The sequence below is a fragment of the Typha latifolia genome, chromosome 14, assembly GCF_019914945.1.
Source record: "Typha latifolia isolate L0001 chromosome 14, TyphaL0001v2, whole genome shotgun sequence".
NCBI lineage: Eukaryota > Viridiplantae > Streptophyta > Magnoliopsida > Poales > Typhaceae > Typha > Typha latifolia.
The window spans coordinates 2,143,821-2,170,081 of record NC_133099.1 but is presented as its reverse complement, the minus strand read 5'-3'; the positions used below and the strand labels follow the sequence as shown (position 1 = coordinate 2,170,081).

The window sequence follows — 26,261 nt, the reverse complement described above, 5'->3', positions numbered from 1 at the left end:
TATTATTTTGTTTAAATTCACAATTTATAGGTTTTATAATTTTGAGGTCTCGTTGATATTAATAGCTCTTTTGCCTGCCAGTATTGTTTCATATTCTTTTATCTGCTTTGGTAAATTGATATGGAAAATTACGTTATATATATATATATATATATTGGCATACCCATGAAAGTTAAATTAAAATTTGATCTCTTATTCTTTTTGGATACATTACTCTCAAATAAGAGCATCCTTTTTTATATCACCTATTAAATACTTCAAATTTTAACATATAATTAATTGGAAAGTAACTAAGAGGGCATTCATGCAAAAACAATAGATTTTTTAGAGTATTCATGCAAGTACGAAATTTGGAGGGATATACAAGAACATAAGGAGCTTTTGAGGAGTATACATGCAAGAAAATAGTATATATATATATATGCTTTACTATATTGGCCCGAGTTGACATGACTAATCTTGATTTAGGCATAACCGAGATGTGTATATGATTAGCATCAATTGGGAGTACAATTTCCAAAATGCTTTGATTAAAGCTGCCGCATCATAAGCTTGTTGCAGCTGAAACATGAAGGTGACAGGAGACGAACAGGAGTTGTTTGTGGTAATGGCTACAAGAATCACGTTGAGCACCAACGCCCACATAGACATGAGAGAGAGAGAGAGAGAGAGAGGGAGAGGGAGAGAGAGATTCTTGGTGTCTCCTCGTCAATGAAGGCTTAGTTGGGTCTACCACCAGTCCATAATATGATCTCGTTTGGTGGATCATTGCAGCTAGTGGTTGAAGCATGACAACGTTAACAATGAATAAATGCACACGAGATGTTTGTGGTAGTGGCTACAAGACCCACTTTTCACAAGATTCTCGGTGTCTCCTCATCTCAAAGGTTTCTTGATGGTTTATAAATAGAGAGGAGCTCAAGGATCAAATGGAACAACCACTTCCTTCTCTTGCCCTTCAATTGTTTCAGACTAAAACAGTCTCTGTTACCTAGACCAAAAGATGGCTTGCCATATCCGATCCGTCAGCTTGCCGTCAAGATCTCACTCCGCCTATCTCAAGGTTGAAGAAGAGCTCCACAAGTTGAGGGCTTGCATGAATTCATCCCCCTTAACAGCCCAGATGATGTGCGATGGGCTCATGGGGCTCGGAGATTTGTACAGATGCATCGAGGAGTTTCTTCGCTTACCAAGCAATCAATCCCAGAAAAAGGAATTGGTAGAAGTGGAGCTGGAAGGCTCTATCAGATTGTTGGACCTATGTGGTGGAATGAAGGATAACTTGGCTGCCATGAAAGAGCATGTTCAAGATATTAGATCAGCCTTGCGACGAGGAGATGCAGCTATTGAAAGCAAAGTACAAGCTTATATTCGATCGGGGAAGAAGGCAAACAAGGATATCAAGAAGCAGATAGGTAGCAAGTCTGGAGCAAATTCTACCATCAAAGAAGACCAAGGTCTATCAAATGCAATTTGCCTATTGACAGAAGCAAGAGAGATCACTATCTCATTCCTCCAGACCATTTTGACATTCTTGTCCACAAGAATGGTGAAACCGAAGACTAGCAAGTGGTCTCTTATCTCAAGGACATTGCACAAGAGGAAAGTGACATGCGAGGAAGGAGAGGATGAGGATGATGCCTTGTTCTTTCCTTATTCCTTCAAGGATGATGAGGGGAAGATGGTGAAGGTGCAAAAGGAATTGCAGACATTGGAGGTCAGCATTGAAGGTCTAGAAAGGGGATTGGAATGTTTGTTCAGACGAATGATCCAAAGTCGAGTTTCTCTTCTAAACATCCTTAGCTCATAAAATTCCTTTAGATCTCCAATATCCAGTGATAGCCATCCAATTTTTTGAAGGATTGGTTCATCACCTTCCAAATTTTCCCATGTGCATAAGTTTGATATTGTATACTTTGTTGTTCTTCCTCAAATGATATATACTTAAGCTTGCATCAATGCAAAGTTTTGTGTCACTCTCAACTTGAATGCTAATTTACCATGACTATATGCATTGTAAGTAATAGTACAGAGAATGGCTTAATCATTGCCGTTAAGCTTGCGAAATAATACTTGATAATGTTTTTATTGAAAACTACATAGTTAACTCTTAGAACCGCCTCACTTTATTTTTTCTCAATGATCTGTATAGGTAGGGGCATATCATTAGTTATGTTAATAAATGACAGAACTGAGAAGATCTATCCGAAGCATATCTTAGTCTAACGATTTATCCTCTTCGAGGGTTCTCTCAACCGTATGATTTGGTTTAGTAGTTTCTCAAAAAAATATACATGTATTCTTGAGTAGTCTCATTTTGTATCTATAACCCTTGTAATTCCTTATTCTCTTATCCTCAACGTCGCCTTACTGATAGTTATATACTTCGTTTTTTATTTTCTGGAAGTGCTTAATATTAGTTATTTGATAGTTATATACTTCGTTTTTTATTTTCTGGAAGTGTTTAATATTAGTTATTTGTTTAGAAATATATGTTCGCTCTGAAAATTGGTATTCTTATTTTCTTATTGCACTCTGTTCCTTGGTATGAAGAACATCGATTACTTTTTATGACACTAGATGGTCTCCTTTATTACATGCTGACAAAGAGACAATTACGGACCTTAAATGAGGCATTAGATATAATAACTTTTGGATTAAGCTTTTATAGATCTAAAATGTCATTGATATTGACAGAGATTTCCCTAAAAGCATGGGTTGCGACCTAAGGTGGCATGAGGCGATTCAAAGGTATTGATGCAGACTTGCTACTTCTTTTTTTCCACTGATGTCATCTTACATTCATCATACATGTATGAGTTTACTCATTTGATGACTTGAAGAAAAGTTGTCTACAGAGTACAGACCTGATTTTATTTTACTTTGCATGGAGTGATCATTATTATAGATGCAGGGACAGTTTGAAGCATTGCTAGAGAAACTTCACGCTCCCTATGCGCATAGGACCAAAGAAGCAGCAGCATCTTTATGTTGCTTGTGATTCATCTTAAGAGGCTGTGGAGCAACTTATGGGTCTTATGTGGGGGATCTTTGCTGCTAATAATTGAAACATGTTTGATCACATACAACGAAGAAGAGTCAGGAATCAATTCAATTCTTGAACTAAAGAAAAAGCAATGACCACAATTTGTTTCAGGTAATGGAGATAAGTGGCCCATTGCAAAATCAGTGTGCTGAACTTATAATATTGAATGATGGAATTATTGACATGTTAAACTTACAATTTCTTCACATATATATACTTCCAACTGACTTATTCCTGAAAATTATTTATTCTTTGTTGGAATATCTCTCTGTTCACTCTTTTTTTGTAGTAGAGTTTTCATACCATGGTCTACTTGAGGACTTCTAATTTGATCTCCGTGTTCCGGATATAATTCTGATAAATGAACAAAGAAGGAAAACAGACTGTAGACATTGTGAATTGACCTTGCTTGTCATATGTTTTTTGCTGCAATTTTTTTTCCTTTGCAGTCATGCCTAATAGCTATCAGATTACAGTTCATATTTCAATATATGATAAGGCATCTAACTGAATTTGTTGGAAACCTTACAGGGTATTGTCAACACAAGCAGGTATATGACCCTCGTGCATTTGACATTAATACATAAAAACTGCATGTCTGATGACAGAACCAACTCCTATAATATGGATCTGGCACCAGACAAGTTGCTACCTGCCTGGAAGAAACATAGCAAATTCCCCCCTGCAGGCTGATGACAACAAAAGTGAAGCTTAGTTGGCTAGATTCTACTTGTCTCTCCAGGCTGTTTTAGGTATCTGGTATATAAGTAAGGGGTTCTGAAAATCAAGGATCAATCCAAGATCATCATCCTTCTCTTTCTTGCCTTTCAATTGCCATTCAAGCTAGTGATAACAAAGATGGCGTCTTTTGCCGAATTTCCAGTTCAACCTCGCCATGTTCGATCATTTAGTGCACCTTTAGGATCTCATCCCCTTGCTCACACCATCAAAGAAGAGCTACAGAAGATGAAGAATTATATGGCTTTGTCCGCTCCATCAGCGGTAACAACATGCGATGGGCTGAGAGGGCTAGGAGAACTATACAACTGCATAGATGAGCTTCTTCGCTTGCCTCACAACCGAGAAGCTCTCTGCCATCCACATCAAAGAAAATGGTTGGAAGAGGAGCTTGAGGTGTCTCTGAAGGTCTTAGATCTTTGTGGCATCATGCGAGATAGCTTTGCCAGAATAAAAGAGCAGGTTCAAGACCTTCAGTTGGCCCTTCGACGACGAGAGACAGATATCAAAATTAAGGTGAATTCTTACATTCGTTTTGGAAAGAAGGCCCAGAAGGATGTCAAGAATTGCTACAGATTACTGAAGCAAATGGATGGCACATCAGTTTCTTGTTCTACTTCTGATGATGATCTTACTAGAATTCTGAGAGAAGCAAAAGAAGTTACCATCTATACACTTCAATCAATTATCGCCTCCTTCTCTGCTTCGAAAAGTTCCAAGGCTACTAGATGGTCTTTTGTCTCAAAGGCGACGAACAAGAGGAAGGTTGCCTGCGAGGGGGAGGACATGGATACTAATTACATGCGCAGCATAGATTTAGCATTTTGTTCTTGCAAAGATACTGATGATGGAAGGGTACTGAAGGTCGAAAACCAATTGAAGACATTGGAGAGTATGCTAAACAATCTCGAGATGGGATTAGATTGCTTGTTCAGGAGACTGATTCAAAACAGGGTCTCTCTTCTTAACATCCAAAGTTTATAAAGATTCCATGAGCTTCTCTACCCATTTAAACTCCATCATTAGCATCCACATTTTTATGGATTTGCTAATGGCTCTTTTACCATTATTTTGTACATGTGTCCAAATGTATATCTATTATTGAAAAAGAAGAAGAATCAAATACTCAGTTTTGAAGAGTTTTTACATAAATTTTAGTTTGTTTAAAGATCGAACTCCCATTTGGTTCTTTTCTTGATCGAAAGAAATGACTTTGGTGTAAGAATGTTACTCATTAGAATATAAAATATAAAAATCACCGTTCTCTAACAACTTAAGTTTTTAGAGTAATTGGTGAATTAATCCTAAGCTTTTAGAGTAATTAGTGAGTTAATATTACTGACCCAATGCATTCCCCACTTGTATTGTAGCAGAATAAATAGAAATAGTGTCAGACATACTCTAACTAAGGCAAGTAGATAATAAAACAATATTAATGATTTTTAGCTGCTTGAAAACTCAGTTAATTATCAGGAAACTCACTCTTCAAAGCTGCTCTAAATGTCCAATTATCGGCGCAGTAACTTGTATTAAGGTTAATTGTCCTATGTTCCAAAAAATAGATTAAAATTAGATAATTCACAGCAAAGAAGGTGATTCAAATTAGACAGATATTTTTCCAGTCTTAGGCGCAGGTGCAACATATAAGAGAATATGTGAATGCTTCCAATGAATCTATCTTATACATAAGCAAGATTAAAACCATAAAAGATCTCAACAAGAGGCTGATATCAATATCTAATCTGGCATTCCTTCACATGTATGCTGATCTAAGATTGCTAGAAGAAATTTTTAATTGATGCCCAATTGCCAGTGTAGCTAATAAGTTAAGCCTGGGCCTGATAGTGGCAGAAGCCCAACGGGCTTCTCTGTTTTTAATAATCTTCAGCCCAGAACAGAGGTCATAAGTAGAACTCCTAGACCTCAGTCGACCTAACCTACTATTATATATATATATATATATATATATATATTTTAAAATAGAGTTTTGTAAAGCTTATTTCATTATTGAATTAATTACTTGTTCTATATGTAATATGTCTACGTTGATTTTATTTAGAGAGCTTTACATATATTTGCCAGTAGAAACTTTCAAAATATCATAATTATTATTATATTCTTTAAAAAAATTTAATTGTCACTAAAATCTTTTTTACTACTTTAGAATTATCATTGTAGTGAGTTTTAAGGAAATATTCCTAACAATTTATCGTTAAAGTGAACAAACACATATAAATGACAATTTTTTTTGTGAAATATAGAATATAGAATATTTATCAACAAATTTTGTCTGCTGATAAAACTATTTAAAATAATTTATACAAAAGAAAGATAATCTTTTTATTTTAATTTAAGTTTAATTTTACTTAGGATTAGTTAGATTTAACTAACATATATATATATATATATTGAAAGAGTGGTACTATCTCAGTGGTAATAATGCTATTTTGAAGAATAGTTTGATAATTATGGTACTTTGAAACTATGTAAACACCCTTTTATCTGATCACTTTGTCAGAAATCTGCATAAAATGGTAAAAGTTTACTTTTTTAAATGTTTCCGTTCAGCTTAAGCAAAGATTCCAAATATCAATTATTGGTTAGTATATCCCTAACCTATGCGGACCACCAACCGCTAATAATAATAAAAAAAAAGACTGGCGTTTTACCTTTCCATCATTTAAGACCAACACAATCTCAACAGAAAGGTTCTCAAATGACACATTATGGGTGGAAGTAAGACCACTGTCACAAAAGCCAAAGTGTGTACATTAATAATGCTTTAATAATGCTTCCCTTCAACTCTACAGATGATCTCTATAGTTTACAATTCTATACATTGATTATTAAATCATACAATTGGAGTGCACTATGCACGTCTTCAGCACCAGCCGACGCCTTCCCAAAATAGGAATTTAAATTTGAAACTCCTGCCATTGAATCATGCATGTGCTCAGCATCCAAATTTAATGGTCCCATTATTCGTATAGAAGGAAATAAAAAATAAAGGTAGGACGAAAGAGAGAACAGTGAGCCCACAATTCCACATGCAATTCTTCTATAGGAAATTTCTAAAAGCTGTGTCTCGACAACGACGTCTGACCTTTGTTCACCTATCAAATCTCTAAAGATGTCCTTCATGTTTATCACAACCAAAAGTATCCCTTTTTTATTCTATGATTTAAAAAGAATGAACGCAAGGGAAAGGAAAAAGGAAAAAAATTTATCACTGTTTAAACTGAGACTACTTTGTCTGACGTGGAATTAGAGTGACCAAAGCTTAAACCGCAAATGGTCTCCGGGGTTGGGCTGTCCCACTTGGCCGTTCTATTCCGCAGGTACTCCAAGTCCTTAACGCAATCCGGCGCTCTCATCTCGGCTACCTTTCGCCTTACCTTAGCCACTCTCTGCCCCGCGATTTTATCGAACACCTTCTCCCACCCTTCCGCCCACTCCCCGCTCCCGTCGCAGAGATCCGCCGTCCCGTTCCGCGACTCGATCCATCCCCAACCCCTATCCATCTGACTCCCCACCTGCGCTGCGCATGAGCGCTTGCACACGGCCAGGCAAGGCCGGCATTTGGCCCCGCTGAGTGGGCCCCGGCTTCCCATGGATGCCACGGGCACGCCGTACAGACCGGGGGGGTAACTGTACTGGCGGTTACTCACCACGCAGAAGGGGAACGGGTGCTCGTAGGCGGTGACGTTAGCCGAGCTCAGCTGGGCCTGGAAGGCTGCCTCCGAGTTGAGGTTGTTGTACCCCGCCAACGCCAGCCGCGGTATCAGCGATAGCCTGGCGAGCGCCACCGCCGACGTGGTGCGGTCCCCGACCCCGAGCCGGTCGTTGAGGCCGCCGAACTTCGAGCCTCCGGGGACCACGTAGGCGCCCGGCCGGAACGCCTCAGGCATGAGCGGGCCGGACCAGTAACCGTCCACCCGTGTCCGCACGATCCAGTCGTACGACGCGCTGTTTCGAGATTCGTGCGATCTGATCATGTCGAGGCACCCCTCCACCAAATTGAAGTATTGTAGCAATCCCTACCGAAATTAGCAAACTCAACTTCTAGATAGAGAGATAGAGCTATAGAGAGAGAGAGAGAGAGAGAGAGAGAAAGAGAGAGAGTTTGAGCATACCTGGATGCCATTGGGGGAGTTGCTGGGAGTTAGAACACGGACTTGCGACTCCGTCTGCGGTATAGGATCTGGAGCAAAGATCCGAACCGCGGCGATCCGGGGAGCGTCCTTGAGGATCCCAAACTTGTACGAGTTCTCATCCAGAGGACTATGGAGAAACAAATCGGCGTTCGGATACTGCTTTAGTAAGTACTGCACGATGGATGAGCCCGTGAGCTCGAACCTCCTCGCACCTCCCACGAGGCAGATCGCTATCCGGGCCTTATCCAGATCCCGCTTCCCTATCCGCCTCTTATCCGCTTCCGACTCCGGAGAGGAGCTGGCCGAGCGGAGCCTATCGGATAGGAGAGATCGAATAGGCGAGAGTGAGAATCTCGAATTCGCACTCGAATAAGATAATGTGAATAAGAGGAAGAATAGGAGCGGGAATAGGACGATAGCGTAATACCGCCATCCCATCCACTTCTTCGAGGCGCCGTTACGTGTCGGGGAGCTCATCGTGTCATCTCGTTCTGGATTCCGCCATGGATGGAAGGTTAGAGTTGAGCCGAGGAGATTATTAGGGTTTTGAAGGAGATGGATCGAGGCGAAGAAGAACGATGGGGATTTGAGGTGCGAACGTTATAAATAATGTATATCGCTGTATTTAACTTTTAATAAGTACGTCCAGGCGCTGAGGAAACTGGCGGTGCGGAATTACAGGACGGTTTTCTCCTCGGGGGAGGCGGGAATTGGGAATTTCCAGGGAGTATAACGGTAAATGGTCTTTTAGTGGAGTGCGGGTTCGAGACTGCATGGTTTTCGTGTGTTGGAGAATCGCGTCTCAGAGTGCGGCTGCGTGACACGTGTTTGCTCACCTGCGAATTTTTAAATTGGGTGCGGACCGAAATGAATAAAACGTGGGTTGGACTAACTCGAACCGACTCGTTTTTACCCGGAATATTAATGACGAGATTATCTCCATACTGGGTTATCAAACTATTAACGTATTTATACAACGTTTCCCTTTTTGCAAGAAAACTCTCTATTTACTTTGCATGCCCTTCTGTCATTCCTACTATTTGCGTACCTACACTTCAAGATCTTTAACTACACGTCAAACCATTAACAAATCCAAGGATAAAAATATCTTTAACTAATTAATAGTATATGCATATAAATAAGGAATTTTAGAAGAGTGTACTTGGGGAGAAAAAAACCCATATAGGATTCATTATGTTTGGACCTAACTGGGACCCACACAGTGGAGCAACGTCAAAGAGATGATCAAGTAGGAATACCAAGGCAGTAGTACGTTCCTACAGTTTTGGGTTGTAGATGAGCAGTTAAAGAGCTGGCTATTTATTGGTTGGCTAGTGGCTACCTATCAATGGATATACACGACAGACAATACAACTATGACGCTCAGCTGCCCGATTATCTTTCTTTTCCCACTTGTTATTGTCTATTATCTTTGTTTCCCCAGCAGGAGTCCCACTTGCCATTATCTCTTTAAACTAATCACTTTTTTTTCTTCAAAGTTTCATGGTAGTCTTAAATATATGTAAATATAATTATACGATGAGTTTTTGACCAGACTATTATTATAGAAAATTATCAAACTATTACATTATATATATAAATCACTCTCAGTTCTCTCAAACAAAGGATTATATATAAAGTAAATTTTTTTCTTAGACAGCACTATATGTCTATATGTAAAGTAGATTGCTCAGTGGCTCACAAGAATTGTTGTTTAGCTGATAACCTTCTGTCGAGTATATTTTTGAGGCATTACAAGTAAATACAAGATAAAAAAATAAATATTCATATGAAAGAGTGTAAATAATAATAATAATAACAAAATATGAGATATTTTTGAGATTTTGTAAAAAATAAAGTTTAGAAGTTGCATTCAATTTCTTATGAAATGTTTTTTATTTATTTATACGGAGGATAACCTGTGGTGCTCATGGCAGACACGATTCCATGTGATGACAAAACAAAGCTGATTCAATGGGGCCTGTGTGTATTATTATTGGCCTTGTAGCTGATAAGAATGAGTTGTCTTTTGGGCATAAAATGCAACTTGATCACAGAGAGTTGTAGCACATTGGCCAAACATTTCATATCGTTTTGAGTTCTTCTGGATCTAGTGAGAAGTAGACAAGTAGTTTCTCCAAATCAAAATGACTTTTCTTAATATAAGTAACAAGTAAAAGGACAAACGAGTCTTTGTCGGAAGAAATTTGCGTGGTTGAACATCTTTCTTGTATTTAGACAAGTAAAAAATCTAGTACGATCGTAGCCTTAACATCATATATACTATTAAATGCAGGAGTAAGCAAACAGCTTGTCAAGCACCTAACAATTGTTGAAATCCTTTCTCTACCACCACCAACCTTTGTGATCAAACATGCCTTCTTATATACTTTCTGCTTCTCTTTTGGCCCAATAAGATGTTTCAGTTTCATCCAGAGGTTGGTGAAACAGTCATAGAAAATGCTTATATGTGGTCTGTAGATAAAATTGTCCTTCTGATACACCCCAGGATTGTGTGTCTGTCTCTGTCATGAGAAATAAGACAAGAGTATTAGTTTAATGTCAAACAAACAAATCCAGAAGAAGTTGTAGATGATTACATAAGGAAATAACAATCTAGCAGAGTGGATATCAGGACCGGAACAGGAACAGTGATTCCATTTGCATCTTACTCTTCCTGTCTGGACAAGGTAATTCGCCAGAGACAAGAAAAAGAAAATTCCAGAAAAGCTCCAAAAGACAAGAAAACTGATATCATTCTAATTTCTAACCAAGCGCAGAGGAATCGACTTCTTGCTCCCAAGAAATGTACGAAAAAATTGTGTTCTCTTTCGTGATGTTTCAATCAACATCTGAGGTTGAAGTTTCATAATAGTTTGTATTATTTTATGGTTACTGATTCTTCAGGACATCTAATTTCAAGGCTAATCTATGATATGCTGATTTGTGTGTTTCAACTTTCAACTGACCAATTCCTACACAAGCATTTTTTAAACTACTGACTTGGCTTTCCAACATCAGATCTGAATCAAAATACCAGGACTTTGCAAAAACATAAGTAAAAGAAAAGATATTACAACACGCGATGGACATGCTGGTGGACTATTATAATTCAAAATACAGCACTCTACAAGGAGAATGACATCTCTAGAAGTCAAAATCCTCCTGCAATTGCTGAATTACCTTTGAGCTGTTGAAACTGAGCTTCTATGTTTTAGAGTAGAAGCACCAACAGATGCTCTTTGATGATTTAAACATCCTTCCAGTTCGCAAAAAAGAATGTGACGAAAGATTTTATCTATAAGCAGGAGTGAATGATATACAAAACCTTTAATCTGAGAGAATCTTTTCCAACTCAAGATCCTCAGGTCTCACAAATAGACCACAATCCAAGTCTAATACTCTGATCCATTTCTGTCGACCTCCTATAGAGTCCCATCCTCGGCATAATACAAGTTGCGGAGCTTAAACTGTCATGAGTATAGTTGTTATACAGCAATACTATTACCTAGATTGTCTTTGGTCCTTTCCCACTTTCATCGAGGGTTTTCCATTGAACTCCCCCAATAAATTCTCTGTGGTAAGTCAAATTCCTCCCATCAATTCATTTTGAGCTCTTGGTCCTACTGTCCTATTGCACCTAAAACATCTACTGAGGAAGTGCAGTCGTCATGAGTAAAGTGCAGTCATCGTACTCACGGTGAAACAGAAGACATTCCTTCAACCAGCTAAAGATTCAGCAATATTATAATTGTTGTTAGTCACAAATGCATCAGTTCCATCAGATACCAAGAGACAAAAACAAAAACAAAAACAAGAAGAAAAGAAATTAAAGAAAATAAAAGCAAAAGAATCAAGAGCAAACATAAAAGACAATAATGAGAATGGATCCAACTCCTTGCTGGCTAAAGTTTCTGACTTTCTTAAAGATGGAAACAGGAAACATCAGTTTCATGGACTGCAACAGTCTTCAACTAGAAAAGTTACAGTAAGAAAAAAGAAGATTCAAGCTGTATAAAAAAGTATACCAACTCAAGTCTTGTAAGACAGATGCAAGAGGCAGCCAAAGATTATACAAGCTAGAAGTCCCTAAGCATCTTTACATAGACAACAAGTTCTTTTTTATACTATATCTAGCAGAGAAGGAAGAATAAGAGCTTAATTACACACTTGGAAGATAAAACAGCAAAACAAGAACTGTATTTCACTATTTCTACAAATCGCAAATATGAGGAGGTATGCAAGCCACTAATCCCTTCGAAGGAAATGTCATTTACACTAAGTTGGTGGCATAAAAAAATTGTGAAAAATAATTAAGACGATACACTTCTTGTGTTTATCTGGCTAAATAACAAGTTTAGTGCTGCTCAATGAGAAGACGAAACCCAATTTAGCAAGCTTGCAGGAGACAGAGACAAACTTCCTGTTACACGTTCTTCTTTCTTAAACCTTGAATCCAACGAGCCATATCTTATTTATTATTTCTTAAAATCAATATATTGAGCTTAAAAAAGGAAAAGAAATGTAAGAAAACCCACATCTTCAACATCCTATTGTGAGCTTAACATTTGAATACTTAACTCAATTCTATGCCCTCATAGGATTTCAGCCAAATAGATGTTCTCGTTTGAACCAAGCATCTAAGACAGTACCTGGAAACTTAGTCCTATAGAAAATTTGGTAAATACCCATTTCCTATCTCGGTAAGCACTATTACTTTTTCCATTCAGAACGTCATTAACAAATAATTCAAATAGGAAAACGAGACTTTACTTCTCCCCAAAGTGACTTCCTTCGGCATTACAAAGAACTCAGCAGCTACAACGATAGATCAAATATTTGGGAAAAAGAGGATACCTTGGTAGGAAACGGGTTGAATTGGAATAATAGCTGGAAATTTATTCGACTTTCGACGAGATCCGAGGAGCTGCGGCGGAGATTGCTGTCATGACTCAACTATTTTCATATGAGACGAATTCGGTGGCCTTTGTACGTGTCAAGATGGGCTCTCTTTCCAGAAGTCGTCAATGACACAGTCCGAAGACTCCTCAAGAAGCGCCGAATCCTATGAGGAATAGGCAAATTCGGCGACGTATTAGGAGCTGGTGCTGACTTGGTCGATACCTTCTGCTATGGTTTTTTTCGCATGTCTACCTTTCCAAATATCTTATTTATGTGTATACCCCGGGTATAATACCCGATGACGTCGTTACTTTCGAGTGTATCCAGCAAAACACTTCACATAGATTTTTTTTTTTTTTTTTTTGCATGGATAAACCACAAAGCCAGTAAATACTTAAAATTTAATTAATTTGTTATAGAAAAGTAAAAATACTCCATTATTTGCGTGAGCAAAAGCAGAGAGGCTCAGCAAGTATTCTACTTGATATTATTTTGGAAGAACTACATTTAAGTGAATAAAATGAAAAACTAGGGTTTCTAATTCATGGGTTGGAAATATAAGTTGCAAAAGAAACTGAAAAATATAATATCTAAAATATTTAATATATTAAAATATTAATATCATTTCTTAAATATAATTTTCATTCTTTTGTTAGATTTTTTTTCTCAAGCGGCAAATCCTCTCCCAAAATTACTCTATTACTTGTACCGCAAGCCATTACGAGTACGAGGCGGTTGGATACCGGTTCGACCGGTTCAATTGCTAAAAAAGAGCCGGTCCGAGCCGCAAACCCTTGGTGGGAAATGAGAAATAGCATCCCAAGTCGGAGCTTTTGCCATCTCCTAACTGCTAAATTCGTCACTTCTCCCGAAAGCACCGCACCGTTCTTCCCCAGAACCTATTTCCGGTCCGTTCTTTATTCTTCACTTCATCCAAGCGGAAAGAAGCGGTGGGGAGGGACGAGTGCGAAGTGAAGGCCGCCTTAGTATCGGTAACCTATCGAGAATTTCTCTGCTCTTATCCTCCTATCTAGTGCTAGAATTTTGTATCTTGTTCGCGATTCTCTGCTGAATTTTCTATGTTGACATTCTTGGCTGTAATATTTTTTTTATATATATAATTTATTGCGTTTGGTAATATGATCGTATGATTTGAATTTTTTTTTCCTTCTCTTTTGCTCGAATTAGGAGACAAATGTTGTATTCTTTTTTCGTTGTTGTTTTGGAACGGGAAACCTAATCAGAGAGTGGTTGACGTTACCAAGAACAGTTCCAATTATGTGTTAATATGCTTATATTGTGATTTACTTTGTTTAGCATTTCTGATCATAATGATGGCTATTTTAATTATAGGAAACAAGCAGGTACACGGCAAATGCTGTTTTCATGATATAGCTCCTCTTATTTTCCTTTTACCTTTTCTTTTCAATGTGGGGTTGTCTATGTGACCTTGTTCCGGAACTTCTTACTATTTTGGTTTAGTTCTTTACTGAATTTGGTGTAGGTGTGGGATGGCAGACTGTCATGAGATGAGAGTCGGATCTTTTTTCTTCTTTTTTTCAATGTTGCTTATCTATGTTGTGTTTTTTTAAAAACCTCTCATAGTATTGGCTAGGTTTATGCATTGACGGGCAAATGAGGATGTCATGGGAAGCAGCAGTTTTCTGATCTGTGGTTTGCCTATTTCATCTTGTTCTAAACCTTTTTCTGATTTTGTAGAAGTTCTATATTACATAATTGATGAACATGGGATGAGAGTTGGAGAGAGTGGGCTTGGATTTTGGGTAGTATCATAGTATATGCCTAGTAAATACTGTGGCAATGGAACAAAAATTCTGTGAAGTATATGGTTAGAAACTTAGAATATACTGAATATCTGGAATGAGAGGGTCATCTGTAGCAGAGGCCTGTAAGAGATCTTGATTTTGGTTATAGTCAATTTGTGGAGGAGGCCAAAGTGGCTTAGATGAGGCAGTGAGACATGATCATTCTGCTGCTTTACTTTCTCAAATGCTTTGCCAGACAAATAATAACTTAACTGAACCATTTAATGAACTTAAAACCTACGGGTTTGGGTTTGTGACTTTTATGCTTAATTTGCAGTTTCTGTTGTTGCAGTTTTTGAAGGATCTAGTTGAACAAATTTAGTTTTGTTTTGTTTTGTTTCCTTGCAGATAGTGAATGATCTAATATACAATATCATTCAATACTGTGGCAGAAACTAGAAATTTGCCTCAATGAAGACAATACAGAAACATGGACTTCTATGTGGATTGACTGCAAGCCATTATGAGCGAACAACAAATAAAAGAATTAACTGTTCCTCTATGCAGAACTGCGTAGTTGGAAGCCATAGAATTAATAGAAGTTCTTCTCTGCTTGTAAACCATGCAAAGTTTTCCTCTCTAACTTTATGTAGAAAGCGTTCCATCTTAGTAGCCAACGATCGGTCACTTTCAGAGTGTGGTGTGGATCCAGATAATGCTGATGAAAAGTTCAATCAGAAGGATGATCATTCTTCAGAGAGCATTAAAGAGGCTATCGTGTGAGTCTTCTTAATCTCAAGTTTATAATAATCCAGAATGATTAGTATTTGGCTGAGTTAAGGAGAGAATACTTTTGCATATGTTTTAAAATAAGTTAATTATTGGTGAAACATTAATCTCTCAAAGGAGTATATCAGCACAGTACCTTATTGGTCCTTCTAATTAATAAGTGTCAGCATGGCCAGGTGATATACAAGTTTAATTGCTTAACCATGTATCTCATTTATGCAATTATATCGATAATGACTATCCTTTCTGTAATAATATTCTAGTGGTTCATCTTTCTTAGTCTTTTCTAGTTGAAATATTCCTAATTTGAGTGGAGATGTCATCAAAATTGTCATATTTCCTTCTTTCTTTTTTACCCTAAATAAGGGAAGTAGTGTATGATATCCTCATAGAAATTAAGGTTTCATTTAATTGAAACTAGATATCTCTTTCAAATTGGAAAGATTAACTCAGTGAAGCTTGATATTTGCAGTCTTGGCGCAGAAGGAAGAGGAAATAATTTCATTAGTGCTCCAATAGGTAGTGATTAAATAAGCATGACCAGACATGTATTTTCTTTATTTGTAGTGTGCTTTATCCTCTTCCTTCTCTTGTTTCTTTCTGTTCATTTTGAAGTTGTATTTTTTTGTCATACTCTTCTTTCCTTTTTCTTCTTGTTCACCTTTCTCTTTTATCTTTTTTTTTCTTCTTCTGCTTGCGTCGAGACACACATAATTGGCTTCTAGAATGATAAGAGTATGACCTCGGTAATGGAGAAGCTTTTCTACCGAACAGTTGTAGCATAAGGCGTCGATATATGACGTATTAACTTTACCTCTATTTACCATAAAATTATCTACCTGTCTTGTTTTTTAACTTCTTCAAATTCTTATGAGGTTTTCTGGTGTCCAGTTTAACCATCACTGTATATCTATATGTATGATGGAGTTTTTTCTTCACTTATGTTGCTTTTCAGTAAGTTAGTTCGGGATCCTTTTGGTGGACTGCATCTTGGAAGTGTTGGAAATGAGCTTCTACTTCTTGCTTTACCAGCTATTGTTGGGCAGGCTATTGATCCTTTGGCACAACTGATGGAGACAGCATATATTGGTAGATTAGGTATGTTTTCCATGTTTTTATATCCTGTTTGTGTTTTACAGAAGAGATAATATATTCAGCTAACAAAGTTTAACTTTTATCCATGCTAATGATTTGTTGTGGTGTTGGTTACTCCAATTTCATAATTTTTTTATCTAATTATTTTTCTTTATCAATTTGAAGATCTATTTATCCATTTTTCTTTGTGGATAGAACATACATCGATATAAACATATGTATTACTATTGTGTAGTGTATATACTAATATTTGTTTTGATGGATCATTTGTCTCCTTTACTGCAGAATTTCAAAAAGTCATTTTTATTTGAGATAACATTGAGAACATTTCAAATAATATGATTCCTTTCAGTTAGTTATTTCTATGAAGAAACAGTTCTATCTGCCGTTTATATGATGGTAGAGGGTTGACAGGAGTAGAGATCTAGACGACTTTCTGGACATGCAATTTTTTAAAGAGGCATGCCTTAATCTGATGTATCAATCTGATTAAAGAGACTTTTCTGTCTCCTTACTCTTCTAAAGCTAGCTTGCCTTGATTTTTATCTGTTGTTTGTGTCACCTTTTTCCACTGTACAGCAGGGATTAATTTGGGTGATGCTTAAGAGTTTCCTCATGCTTATTATGTGAACTGTTAGTCTTTGATTTTTCTATTATTTGTGGATGAAATGTGGTGAGTCTTTCTATTCATTGTGGACTGTGCTGTCTGAACTCTGAAGGTCCTTTGGAATTGGCTTCAGCGGGTGTTGCTGTGTCAATTTTTAATATCATATCAAAGCTATTCAATATTCCTCTTTTGAGCATCACAACCTCATTTGTGGCAGAAGATATTTCAAAAAATTCCAGCAGCCAATTTATATCAGGTACCCCATGATGAAATGAAAATTGTTTGTTAAATATTGATTTTTTTTTTTTTGACTCCTCTTTGATTGAATCCCAGATAGGGCATCTCAGAAAGAGACATTTCAGGATGCCAAAGTTTCTACTGAGATTGCAGAAAGAATGAGACTACCTTCTATTTCCTCTTCCTTACTCTTAGCTGCTGGTATTGGAACAATTGAAGCCTTGGCTTTGTTCTTTGGGTCTGGATTATTTCTCAACATCATGGGTGTGTCACCTGTAAGTTCTCATCTTTCTTTGTATATTGGTATTATTTTACATTGTTGTTGAAGTTGCAATCAAATGTCTCTTATATTTTGAGTTTTTGACCATTATTTCTACACAATTTTTTCCTAACTTTCTATATGTAATGGCACGGGCACGTGCACTCCCCCACGCACCCATACAACATGCGCGGCGCACGCGATAGGACAAGTGGAGCCCGTCACGCACAGATACACACCTGTACTCACATAATCCATCACCAAATAAATTGTACTATTAACCAAATAAATCCGTTAACATATAAATATCCTAGTTAAACCTATTAATATATCAATATCTAAATCCACAATAATTATACTAGATAGCTACATAATTTAGCAGGGCCCACACAGGCCACGACAAATCATGAAGATAAAATCACTAACACACGAGTATACTATACAATTTATCGTCTGATGTAATGGAGTACAAATAGTACAACTCAGTATCTATATAAAACTATCTTCTATACCGTCTCGCATCTATAGTTCACCTTATCTTTACTCTAAAATGTCTTTTTAAGATATCTCAAATCGCGATTACGTACCACATATCTGGAGGTTTAGAAAAAAAATAAAGAGAGTCATGAGTTAAAGACTCAGTGAATATATCTCATCTCGAATCAGTAATACAAAAACAGAAAGTAAATCATGTACTGGATAATATGAATCACATAAGAGCATTATGTCATGAATGAATATATGAACGTATCCTCAATAATATATAGATGAAATGTAGATATCATGATATAACTGATCAAAATATATAATTCTCAACAATATAAAAATAATCTCCATATCATACCATTATCATAGCTTTCTCTTAAATATGACATATATGATGTATGTCGACTATGACCATGCTATGATATCAAATGCAACTATATATGATGCATATTAATCACTAAAAAATTAGGTATATCAGATGGTAATGAAATTATATGCATTTTTCGACATCTTAGTCATTAATGTCATCTTTGAATGTCATATCATACTAGACCACTATGCATAGTTAACACTCGATACCCGGTCTCATCAACATGCTCAAAAGCTCAAAGTATACTGCCATCCGCAAAGAGTATCTCAATCATAATCATACCTTGTCATTCGCTAAGGGTATCAAAATTCATTCAAACCGAGCACCCTTTTAGCTGATAGAAACTACGTGAGGATAACTTGCCACATATGCCATGACGAATAGTATGTGTCCAAATGTCTACTGTACACACAGACTAACAACCTTGGATGTAAGGTCACGGGATCGCGATTACGTCGAGTGATCAATCATTCGCCAAGCGTGTCCTAACCCTCGCGCCCACTCGGGTATCTTCACGTTTTCTATCTACTATTCTATCAATTAGATTTTATGCTTTCCTTTTAAATGACAGATCATATGCATTTTATCCAGCACTATAATAAGTCATGTAACTCAGGAATTTAGGTGGAAGAGGAGTCAAGAGAAAAATAATACAATGCAGTCTTCAACCATGTATCTAACACATGCATACTCATGCTAGAGATCATCTCGATATAAACTCATAACAATATAGTCATCTCCGATCATCTATATATCATCAGTATACTCGTATCCAAGATTAGTCTAATCAAATGAATGATGAAATATGCTCAACTGAAATTATCTCTAAATAAGATCATATAATCATGCTGGAGGCTAAAACATACGTTACATAATATATAATATATCATAATTTGAAAAAGACGTCTAGAAAATAAAATTACTCACCATCTGATCAGAAGACTCAACACACGTATTCCTCATGTTCATCAATTAACCATCACTCATTGCTAGTAAGGTCCTCGAGGTCTCAAATAAAGGGTCCGGAGTCACCGTCGGTCCGGAGTCGGCGCTGCGGCGGCGGCGGGCCCACCGGATCCAGATGGCTGGGCCGGGCCGAGGTTGGGAGTGCGTGGCACCTCTAGCACGCGCCATTGCAACATGGCACGAGGTCGGTCACGTCGTGCCATGCAAATTTAATATTCTTTTTAAAGGATAAGTTGTTACACTACACGTACTTGATAATTCCTTTTTTTGCTTCTCTTCCATGCATGACATTTAGGCTTTTATTGCAACAGTAATTTTAGCTTTCACATGCATGGTGTTTTATTTAAAATGAATGTTTCAACATTCTGTAATTTTTTATTTTTTATTTCTCCTGAACAGGCTTCACCTATGCGGTATCCATCACAACTATTTCTTTCATTAAGAGCCTTGGGTGCTCCTGCAGTTGTAGTTTCTTTGGCAATCCAAGGTGTCTTCCGTGGTTTTAAGGATACGAAGACTCCTCTACTTTATGTAGGCAAGTTGCAACAACTATTGCAATCATTATTTTGCATGACTTCTAAATAGAGTAGTTATTGTTAGTTGTTAATATCCTTAAAGGCTTAGTTATGTGTAATATTTGTAATACTGATGCATGCAATTCACATGTGTTTGGATATATAAAATACATCATTCGCTTTAAGTTGTTGGAGAAAGAGAGGATGATGATGGTTATGATTGTTTGGCTCAGTTATCATGAATCTTATTTCTCTATGCTGCAGATAAGAAGTGTTAGCTGTTTAAAATTCATAATTTAGTCGAATATGCTTATTTACTATTCTTAACATCAAACTGGAGAAATATTTTCTTTTTTCTTGAAAGTAGGACATGTTGGTTTAATATTAACTTGTGTTACCCCTTTCATCTTTGGAATTTCCTTATCAATTTTCAGGCAATTCTGAAACTGTTTTGTGAATTGGTCATTTGCGATGTGTAAGTGTGTAACATGCATCTTCACTGTAAATCAGTCATTTGATACATGTTTGCAGGTTTGGGCAATCTTTCATCTCTGGTTTTACTTCCAGTACTTGCATATTCTTTACATCTTGGCGTAACTGGAGCTGCTCTTGCCACAGTTGCATCTCAGTATGTCCTACATTGTTTTCCAAATTATTCTATTAGTATGTAAGGAAAGAAATAAATAGAAAATTTTAGTGCTTTAGTTGATTCTCTGATCTGATTATGCTTCTGAATTCTGATTCAACTTGTGTCTGTGTGCATACGCTTGCCTGTGTATGTATAGTAATCCATTGATTGTCTTGGTATGCTTAAACATATGTTGACACTTGTTTATGCAATCCCGTTTTGATGTGTGTGCGTTCTTCTTCCTTTATTTTTGGCTGCATTAGATCGATTTTCTTCTGGATTTTAAGAATAAGATCTCAATTTTCTACTTTTTCTCAAGATGTATACACAAATTAAATCAGTGCAAGGGCTCTATCAGTAAATATTGCGGGCTAAATGATTGAATTTCTGCCATTTCTTTTTTGTTACTACCACAAATAGCCTCCTAGTACAGGAGACTATTGTCGATCATGTGTTAACTTCAACGATGTATGTGTTATGCAACATATAAGCCTTCATGAGAGAGGTTATCTTCTTGAATTATGCCCCACTAGGTGCACCAAGAGATTCTTAGACAGTCCTACATGCCTCAATTAAATTGATTTTGCTCAAACAAAGTACGGGTCCTAGACCTTATTTAATTTATCATCTTATGATCTAGCATTTGTATCAACAACTACTACTAATATGGTCTTTCACCTTTGAGTTACTTGTGTTAAATATGACTGCATATAAAATCTTGTTTGTGTTGAATACAACTGCATATGAAATCTAATTTGTCGAAGAGACTATCAAATGGCATTTCAGTTGCTGCTTATGTTGATCATTGATCATGAAACCGTCATTTAGTTACTCATCTATAAAGAAATTTTCACTTCCTTTAGCTCTTCCATGATATTTGTTTCAGACTTTCAGTTCTCTGAAGTACTTTCATCACCATTTGATTGATGTAACCTTTTCCGTGCATGTCCAGGTATATCACTACTATTTTACTTATTTGGTCTCTGAGTAAGAAAGCTGTTATATTGCCTCCAAAGATCGGAGATCTGCAATTTGGCGGGTATATAAAATCTGGTGAGTGCTGAATACAAGGGAGAGCTGGGTTGAAAAACTGTCATTAATGGTTTGTAGTGTTCTCATTTCTGAATAGATGTTACATGTTGAAGCTGGCTGCTGATAATATTTTCAAGTCTCTATCATTCTTGTGGTACTTATAGCCATACAAATTTTCTAAAATATGAACAAGTTATTGCATATTAAGAGCTTACTTTAATGGTCAGTGGAGATATTTACTTGTTTTAGTTACTATTATTCAGCTTGACGTTGTTTTCTGCGGTGATACATGCTGTCAAGGAACTGCTTAGGGCAAAAGGGCATATAAAATAGGCTGGTGCATATGCAGGTCTGCAGGGGTTAGCCCTTTGTAGGGTTGACCAAGGGACTCCAAGTGCATATGCAGTGGCATCGACATATTTTGACTTCTTTAGAGAATGTAAATTCAAATAACACAGCTGTCCTTTATCTTTAAGATTGAGGTAGGAGTCTTGATACACCATAAAACTGAAACACTAAAGTTAAATTTGAGTTACTCCTGAGCCTAATTTTCTTTTCCTCGACAAGATGGTTAACCTGTTCATGTTTGTATATGCAAATAAAAAAAAATAAAGATCAAATGTTGTATGTGAAAATTTAAGTTTCCAAAGCACTTCAAAAATTCTCCTAAATGCCATGCAGAACCATCTATATAGTTCATATTCTCCTAGAAATTATACTGTACAACATGAGAGTTGCCTGCTTTCTTGTTCAGTCTTCATATTACCTTGTATCAAAAGTTTCCATGTGTAATAGCACTCTATGGGTGTCCAAATGCATGAGGCTCCCACTAACATCAGGTTTATGCAACCTTACATTGTTGAAAAGATTGTTTCGATGACTTCATAGATCTGCAATTTTCTGCGTCAGTATGCATTGATCTTTTTCTTGTATTACTTAGTTTTGAATCTTTTGATAATATTCTTATGACCCACCTGAGATTAAGTCTTAGAATTCCATAAATAGTATTCCTTGTGTAGTTCCTTTTCTTCCTCTAATTGACAAGGCTGATATAAGGTTCTAAATAATTTTGAAATTCTTAGGGGGAATGCTGCTGGGGAGGACTCTTTCTGTCCTCATAACAATGACTCTTGGCACATCCATGGCTGCTCGACAAGGTCCGTTGGCTATGGCTGCTCATCAGATATGTCTGCAAGTATGGTTAGCAGTATCTATGCTTTCGGATGCATTAGCTGTGTCTGCGCAGGTATGCTGCTTATTAAACTTAGATCATTGTTTCTGAACTTTTGACATTAAACTTAACGTTATTTTAATCATCAAACCGTTGATCATTTTGGGATGTATGCAGCCAAATCTGTAGGATTTCTTTGAATGCATTATGACATTGTTTGTGCATGCTTGCCATACAAATGAATTATCATGCCTCATTAGCTACAAACTACCTAAGACTGCATACATTTTCTCTCCTCGTATCCTGTGTAAGAGGAACCCGTGCATTGGGATGTCTTTCTCTTTATTTGCTACTTACTACCTATACTTTTCATTCTTTCCACATTCATCAAACTCAATATTAGCATTTGTCATACTCATCCAAATGTTGTTGTCAGATGAATTTATACTTTACCAGTATTTGTGACAGATACTGGATCTCTGTTAATGCAGTATCTTGTGAGGCATGAAGTTAGATGACATGTGATTTACCCTGTGATGTAGGTAATAGATAATTAGTTACCGTCATACCTGTTAATCTAAAAATTTGATACGCAATCAATCATGTAGGATGAATAAGTATCTAAATTGTGACTTCTCCACAATCCCATGCTTATCATAGTAAAAATTTTAAATACAAATACATGGATTGTGCAGTGAAGAGCTCGTAAATGTGGTGTGGGAGAGTTCAAGAGGGAGAGGAGGGGAAGAGGAGAAGAAACTGGAAGCAGTGTGCTGCCCTTCATTCATAGATCACAAATGTGATTTAAGTTTTGACGTAACATGTTCAACGTGTAGCCATCAGCATACAATCTCTTTGAAAGATTAATATAAATGTGACTTTAGTCTGCATGGGACGTTACATGTAGTTTGACAAGCAACTATGTTGACTTAGAGCACCTATCTAGACTATCTGTAATCCCTTTAATCTGATGGATGTTCTGGCCAGTAGTTTCAATTTTGTCAGCCATGCCTTTGATTTCTTCATTTTAACCATCTTTTGTGTGTTGTCTCAGGCATTGATTGCAAGTTCCTTTGCTAAATGTGACTACCAAAAAGTGAAGGAAGTTACATCCTGTGTCCTTAAGGTAATGATTTTTTTTCTATTTTGGGTAAATCAGAATTCCTTGCCCGCTTGTGTTGATGAATAAGGGGTATTCTCACTTTCTTTTGTTCAAAGAATGTTTTAACCACATTTTTCTTTTCCAGACTGGCGTTCTTGTTGGTATAGCTTTAGCCATTGGCCTATGTGCCTCTTTTGGTAATCTTGCAGAACTTTTCACTAAAGACCCTGGAGTATTACAGATTGTGAAGAGTGGAGTGTTGGTAAGTGCTTTAATCTTGTTTGCCCAAATTGGGACATTGTTTGGATCTTCTTTTGAGTTTTATTTTGGTTTCAGTTTGTCAGTGCAAGCCAACCAATTAATGCTCTTGCTTTTATCTTTGATGGTCTTCACTATGGCATCTCTGATTTCTCATATGCAGCTTCCTCTATGGTATGCTTCACTTTCTGGAAACTAGAAAAATAGAAAATGGCCCGTGCTTCTTAGTTGTACAAATTTGGCTTCCATGTTTTCATTGATGATCACATGTTTTATTGGCTTTATAGATGATCGTTGGGGCGACATCTTCCCTGTTTCTGTTATATGCTCCGTCAGTGTTCGGCCTTGCTGGAGTTTGGGCTGGTTTGACCCTTTTCATGAGCTTGCGGATGGTGGCAGGATTTTTGAGGTAACCAATCCTTATGTTTCGTGTGTCATAAGTTCTCTATGCTATCCTGAGACTGCACTTGGTGTAGGCTTGGGGCTACATTTTGTTTCAATGAAACAGGGCATTAGTTATGCCATTTATCAGCAAAAAAGAAAGTTCTCTATGCTTTCATTTCTTCAACTATGTTCATCTTCATGCTGTATCATATGCTTGGATATTACTTATAGTTGAAGTTTATACTTGTGCTTGACCAGTAGTCTCTCAACATTTCAAGCAGGAGATTTTTGAACTTATGTCGCCTAGTGGTTGACATTTTTTTTTTCAATTTATCACGTTAGATATTCCATCCTACATCTTTTAAAGCACATGGTGGTGGAGAATTTTTTGTTCTTTCAAGAGAATTTTCTGATGCTATTATCATGGTATATGATATTTCAGTCAGCTGATATGGAGCTTGTTTCTATTTACAGATTATGGTGGAAAGCAGGCCCATGGTGGTTTTTGTACCAAGAGGAACCAAAGTATGAGGTTCGTGAAACATTACACTTTTGCTTGACATTTATTATCTATCGGGTGGATCTTTTGTGTGAATTGTTGCCTCAAAAATTGATCATTCTCATGCTTGTAGAAAGATATCTTGTGTAGCAAATAATGTCTATAGAAGTGTTTGGCGGGTACAATAACAAGCAGATAGTTACTTAATAGAGGAATTTTGGAGGAAGGTAATCAACAACCACTTTAACTCACAACAAGTTGGTACTATCACCAACTGATCATGAGATGAGAAAAATCTTTTAGGTCTTCTGGGCCTTCTGAACAGAGTACAAATTGTTCCAGAATCCAGTGGAGAGTAAAGGGAGATTAAGTGGTGATCAAAATTTGTTCCTAAAATTTGGGTTATAATGTGGAAGTAAGGAAGATAGATGGTCCCTAGCTCAAGCAAAAAAGAAGTTCATAGTTCCTGGAGCTCTTTAAAAAAATCATATCGTTATTGCTGTTAACATTTTCAATCTGTGAACATTTTGTGCTAGAGCATTTGCCAGAGAGAACAACAAAAATGATGGTTTGAACAAAATAAGCGTTGACGTTAGTTTCTTTTCATATCATAAACATCATGGACACTTCTTTTCACATCGCAAACATCATATACACTTCAATATTGCTTCACAGTGGGTAATATTATGACCATTTTCTTTAATTGAGTCATATGAGCAGCATGTTTCATCTGATACCTATGTACTAATATTGTTGATATTTGCTGGTCCTCCATTATGCAGCTTTTACAACCTTCGATTTCAGTGCTTCCAATTGCAGCTGACAAGCTAGAGTCAGAGTCGAAAGTTGAATGGGGATCTGACACAGTAGTGTACGATTATGCAGTCACTACTGAATAAAACAAGCTATTTCAGAGTGATCTGCGACCAAGAGCTAACATTCTTTTCCAGGAGCACTTACATTTTTGGGGAACATTGGGATATAGAAATCATGATTTCTTTGTCTGTAAGCTGTCTTACATTGTCAATCTTGGTCAATGATCGGGGTGCTTTCTGTACAGGGACAATATTCGTTCGTTTGGCTCCTGATTTTTAGTTTCAATTTCATTCTCTTGTTCTTATTTGGCCCGCGTAAACAAAAAGATACGGAAGGATAGTATAATATTTGGTACTAATCATATAACAACTGGACATTGTCAAACCGCAAACATGTTTGCTGTTTATCGTGTAATTAAGTGAATGAGCTTCTTCTAAATTG

At 36.9% G+C, this 26,261-nt stretch overlaps 4 protein-coding genes across 7 annotated transcripts; 3 read left to right on the top strand and 1 right to left on the bottom strand.

The window, feature by feature from the left end:
- Positions 1-447: 447 nt before the first annotated feature.
- LOC140801184 (uncharacterized) lies at positions 448-1,965 on the top strand. Its single transcript, XM_073156185.1, has one exon. It carries the CDS (start codon positions 1,004-1,006, stop codon positions 1,808-1,810), a length of 807 nt encoding a protein of 268 aa, XP_073012286.1. The 5' UTR covers positions 448-1,003; the 3' UTR covers positions 1,811-1,965.
- Positions 1,966-3,591: 1,626 nt separating this feature from the next.
- On the top strand, positions 3,592-4,936 carry LOC140801193 (uncharacterized). The gene has a single exon (XM_073156190.1). It carries the CDS (start codon positions 3,905-3,907, stop codon positions 4,766-4,768), a length of 864 nt encoding a protein of 287 aa, XP_073012291.1. The 5' UTR covers positions 3,592-3,904; the 3' UTR covers positions 4,769-4,936.
- A 1,594-nt stretch (positions 4,937-6,530) lies between these two features.
- On the bottom strand, positions 6,531-8,694 carry LOC140800569 (uncharacterized). 3 transcript variants are annotated; one of them, XM_073155310.1, is made up of 3 exons: positions 7,918-8,694; positions 7,453-7,821; positions 6,531-6,714 (listed from the first exon to the last, which is right to left on the bottom strand). In XM_073155310.1, exons 1-3 carry the CDS (start codon positions 8,413-8,415, stop codon positions 6,700-6,702), a joined length of 882 nt encoding a protein of 293 aa, XP_073011411.1. In that variant the 5' UTR covers positions 8,416-8,694; the 3' UTR covers positions 6,531-6,699. The 3 variants fall into 3 exon arrangements, with proteins under 3 accessions (XP_073011411.1, XP_073011410.1, XP_073011409.1); XM_073155309.1 differs by having other exon boundaries at positions 6,531-7,821; positions 7,918-8,251; positions 8,366-8,693; XM_073155308.1 differs by having other exon boundaries at positions 6,531-7,821; positions 7,918-8,693.
- Positions 8,695-13,636: 4,942 nt separating this feature from the next.
- LOC140800753 (protein DETOXIFICATION 45, chloroplastic) lies at positions 13,637-26,258 on the top strand. 2 transcript variants are annotated; one of them, XM_073155584.1, is made up of 15 exons: positions 13,637-13,832; positions 15,015-15,385; positions 16,351-16,493; positions 17,210-17,353; positions 17,431-17,609; positions 19,815-19,950; positions 20,462-20,558; positions 21,511-21,611; positions 22,673-22,836; positions 23,816-23,887; positions 24,009-24,125; positions 24,200-24,295; positions 24,409-24,530; positions 24,980-25,037; positions 25,787-26,258. In XM_073155584.1, exons 2-15 carry the CDS (start codon positions 15,078-15,080, stop codon positions 25,901-25,903), a joined length of 1,854 nt encoding a protein of 617 aa, XP_073011685.1. In that variant the 5' UTR covers positions 13,637-13,832; positions 15,015-15,077; the 3' UTR covers positions 25,904-26,258. The 2 variants fall into 2 exon arrangements, with proteins under 2 accessions (XP_073011685.1, XP_073011686.1); XM_073155585.1 differs by having other exon boundaries at positions 13,693-13,832; positions 15,059-15,385.
- The last annotated feature ends 3 nt before the right edge of the window (positions 26,259-26,261 follow it).

What these genes read in the sequence shown, in the direction of transcription:
- LOC140801184 (XM_073156185.1), top strand. Translation starts at nt 1,004, where the DNA reads ATGGCTTGCCATATCCGATCCGTCAGCTTGCCGTCAAGATCTCACTCC.
- LOC140801193 (XM_073156190.1), top strand. Translation starts at nt 3,905, where the DNA reads ATGGCGTCTTTTGCCGAATTTCCAGTTCAACCTCGCCATGTTCGATCA.
- LOC140800569 (XM_073155308.1), bottom strand. Translation starts at nt 8,415, where the DNA reads ATGAGCTCCCCGACACGTAACGGCGCCTCGAAGAAGTGGATGGGATGG. An exon ending in ACTCCCCCAATGGCATCCAG is followed by an intron (nt 7,822 to 7,917) that starts GTATGCTCAAAC and finishes TAATTTCGGTAG; the next exon opens with GGATTGCTACAATACTTCAA.
- LOC140800753 (XM_073155584.1), top strand. Translation starts at nt 15,078, where the DNA reads ATGAAGACAATACAGAAACATGGACTTCTATGTGGATTGACTGCAAGC. An exon ending in TTACATCCTGTGTCCTTAAG is followed by an intron (nt 23,888 to 24,008) that starts GTAATGATTTTT and finishes TTTCTTTTCCAG; the next exon opens with ACTGGCGTTCTTGTTGGTAT. An exon ending in CATATGCAGCTTCCTCTATG is followed by an intron (nt 24,296 to 24,408) that starts GTATGCTTCACT and finishes TTGGCTTTATAG; the next exon opens with ATGATCGTTGGGGCGACATC.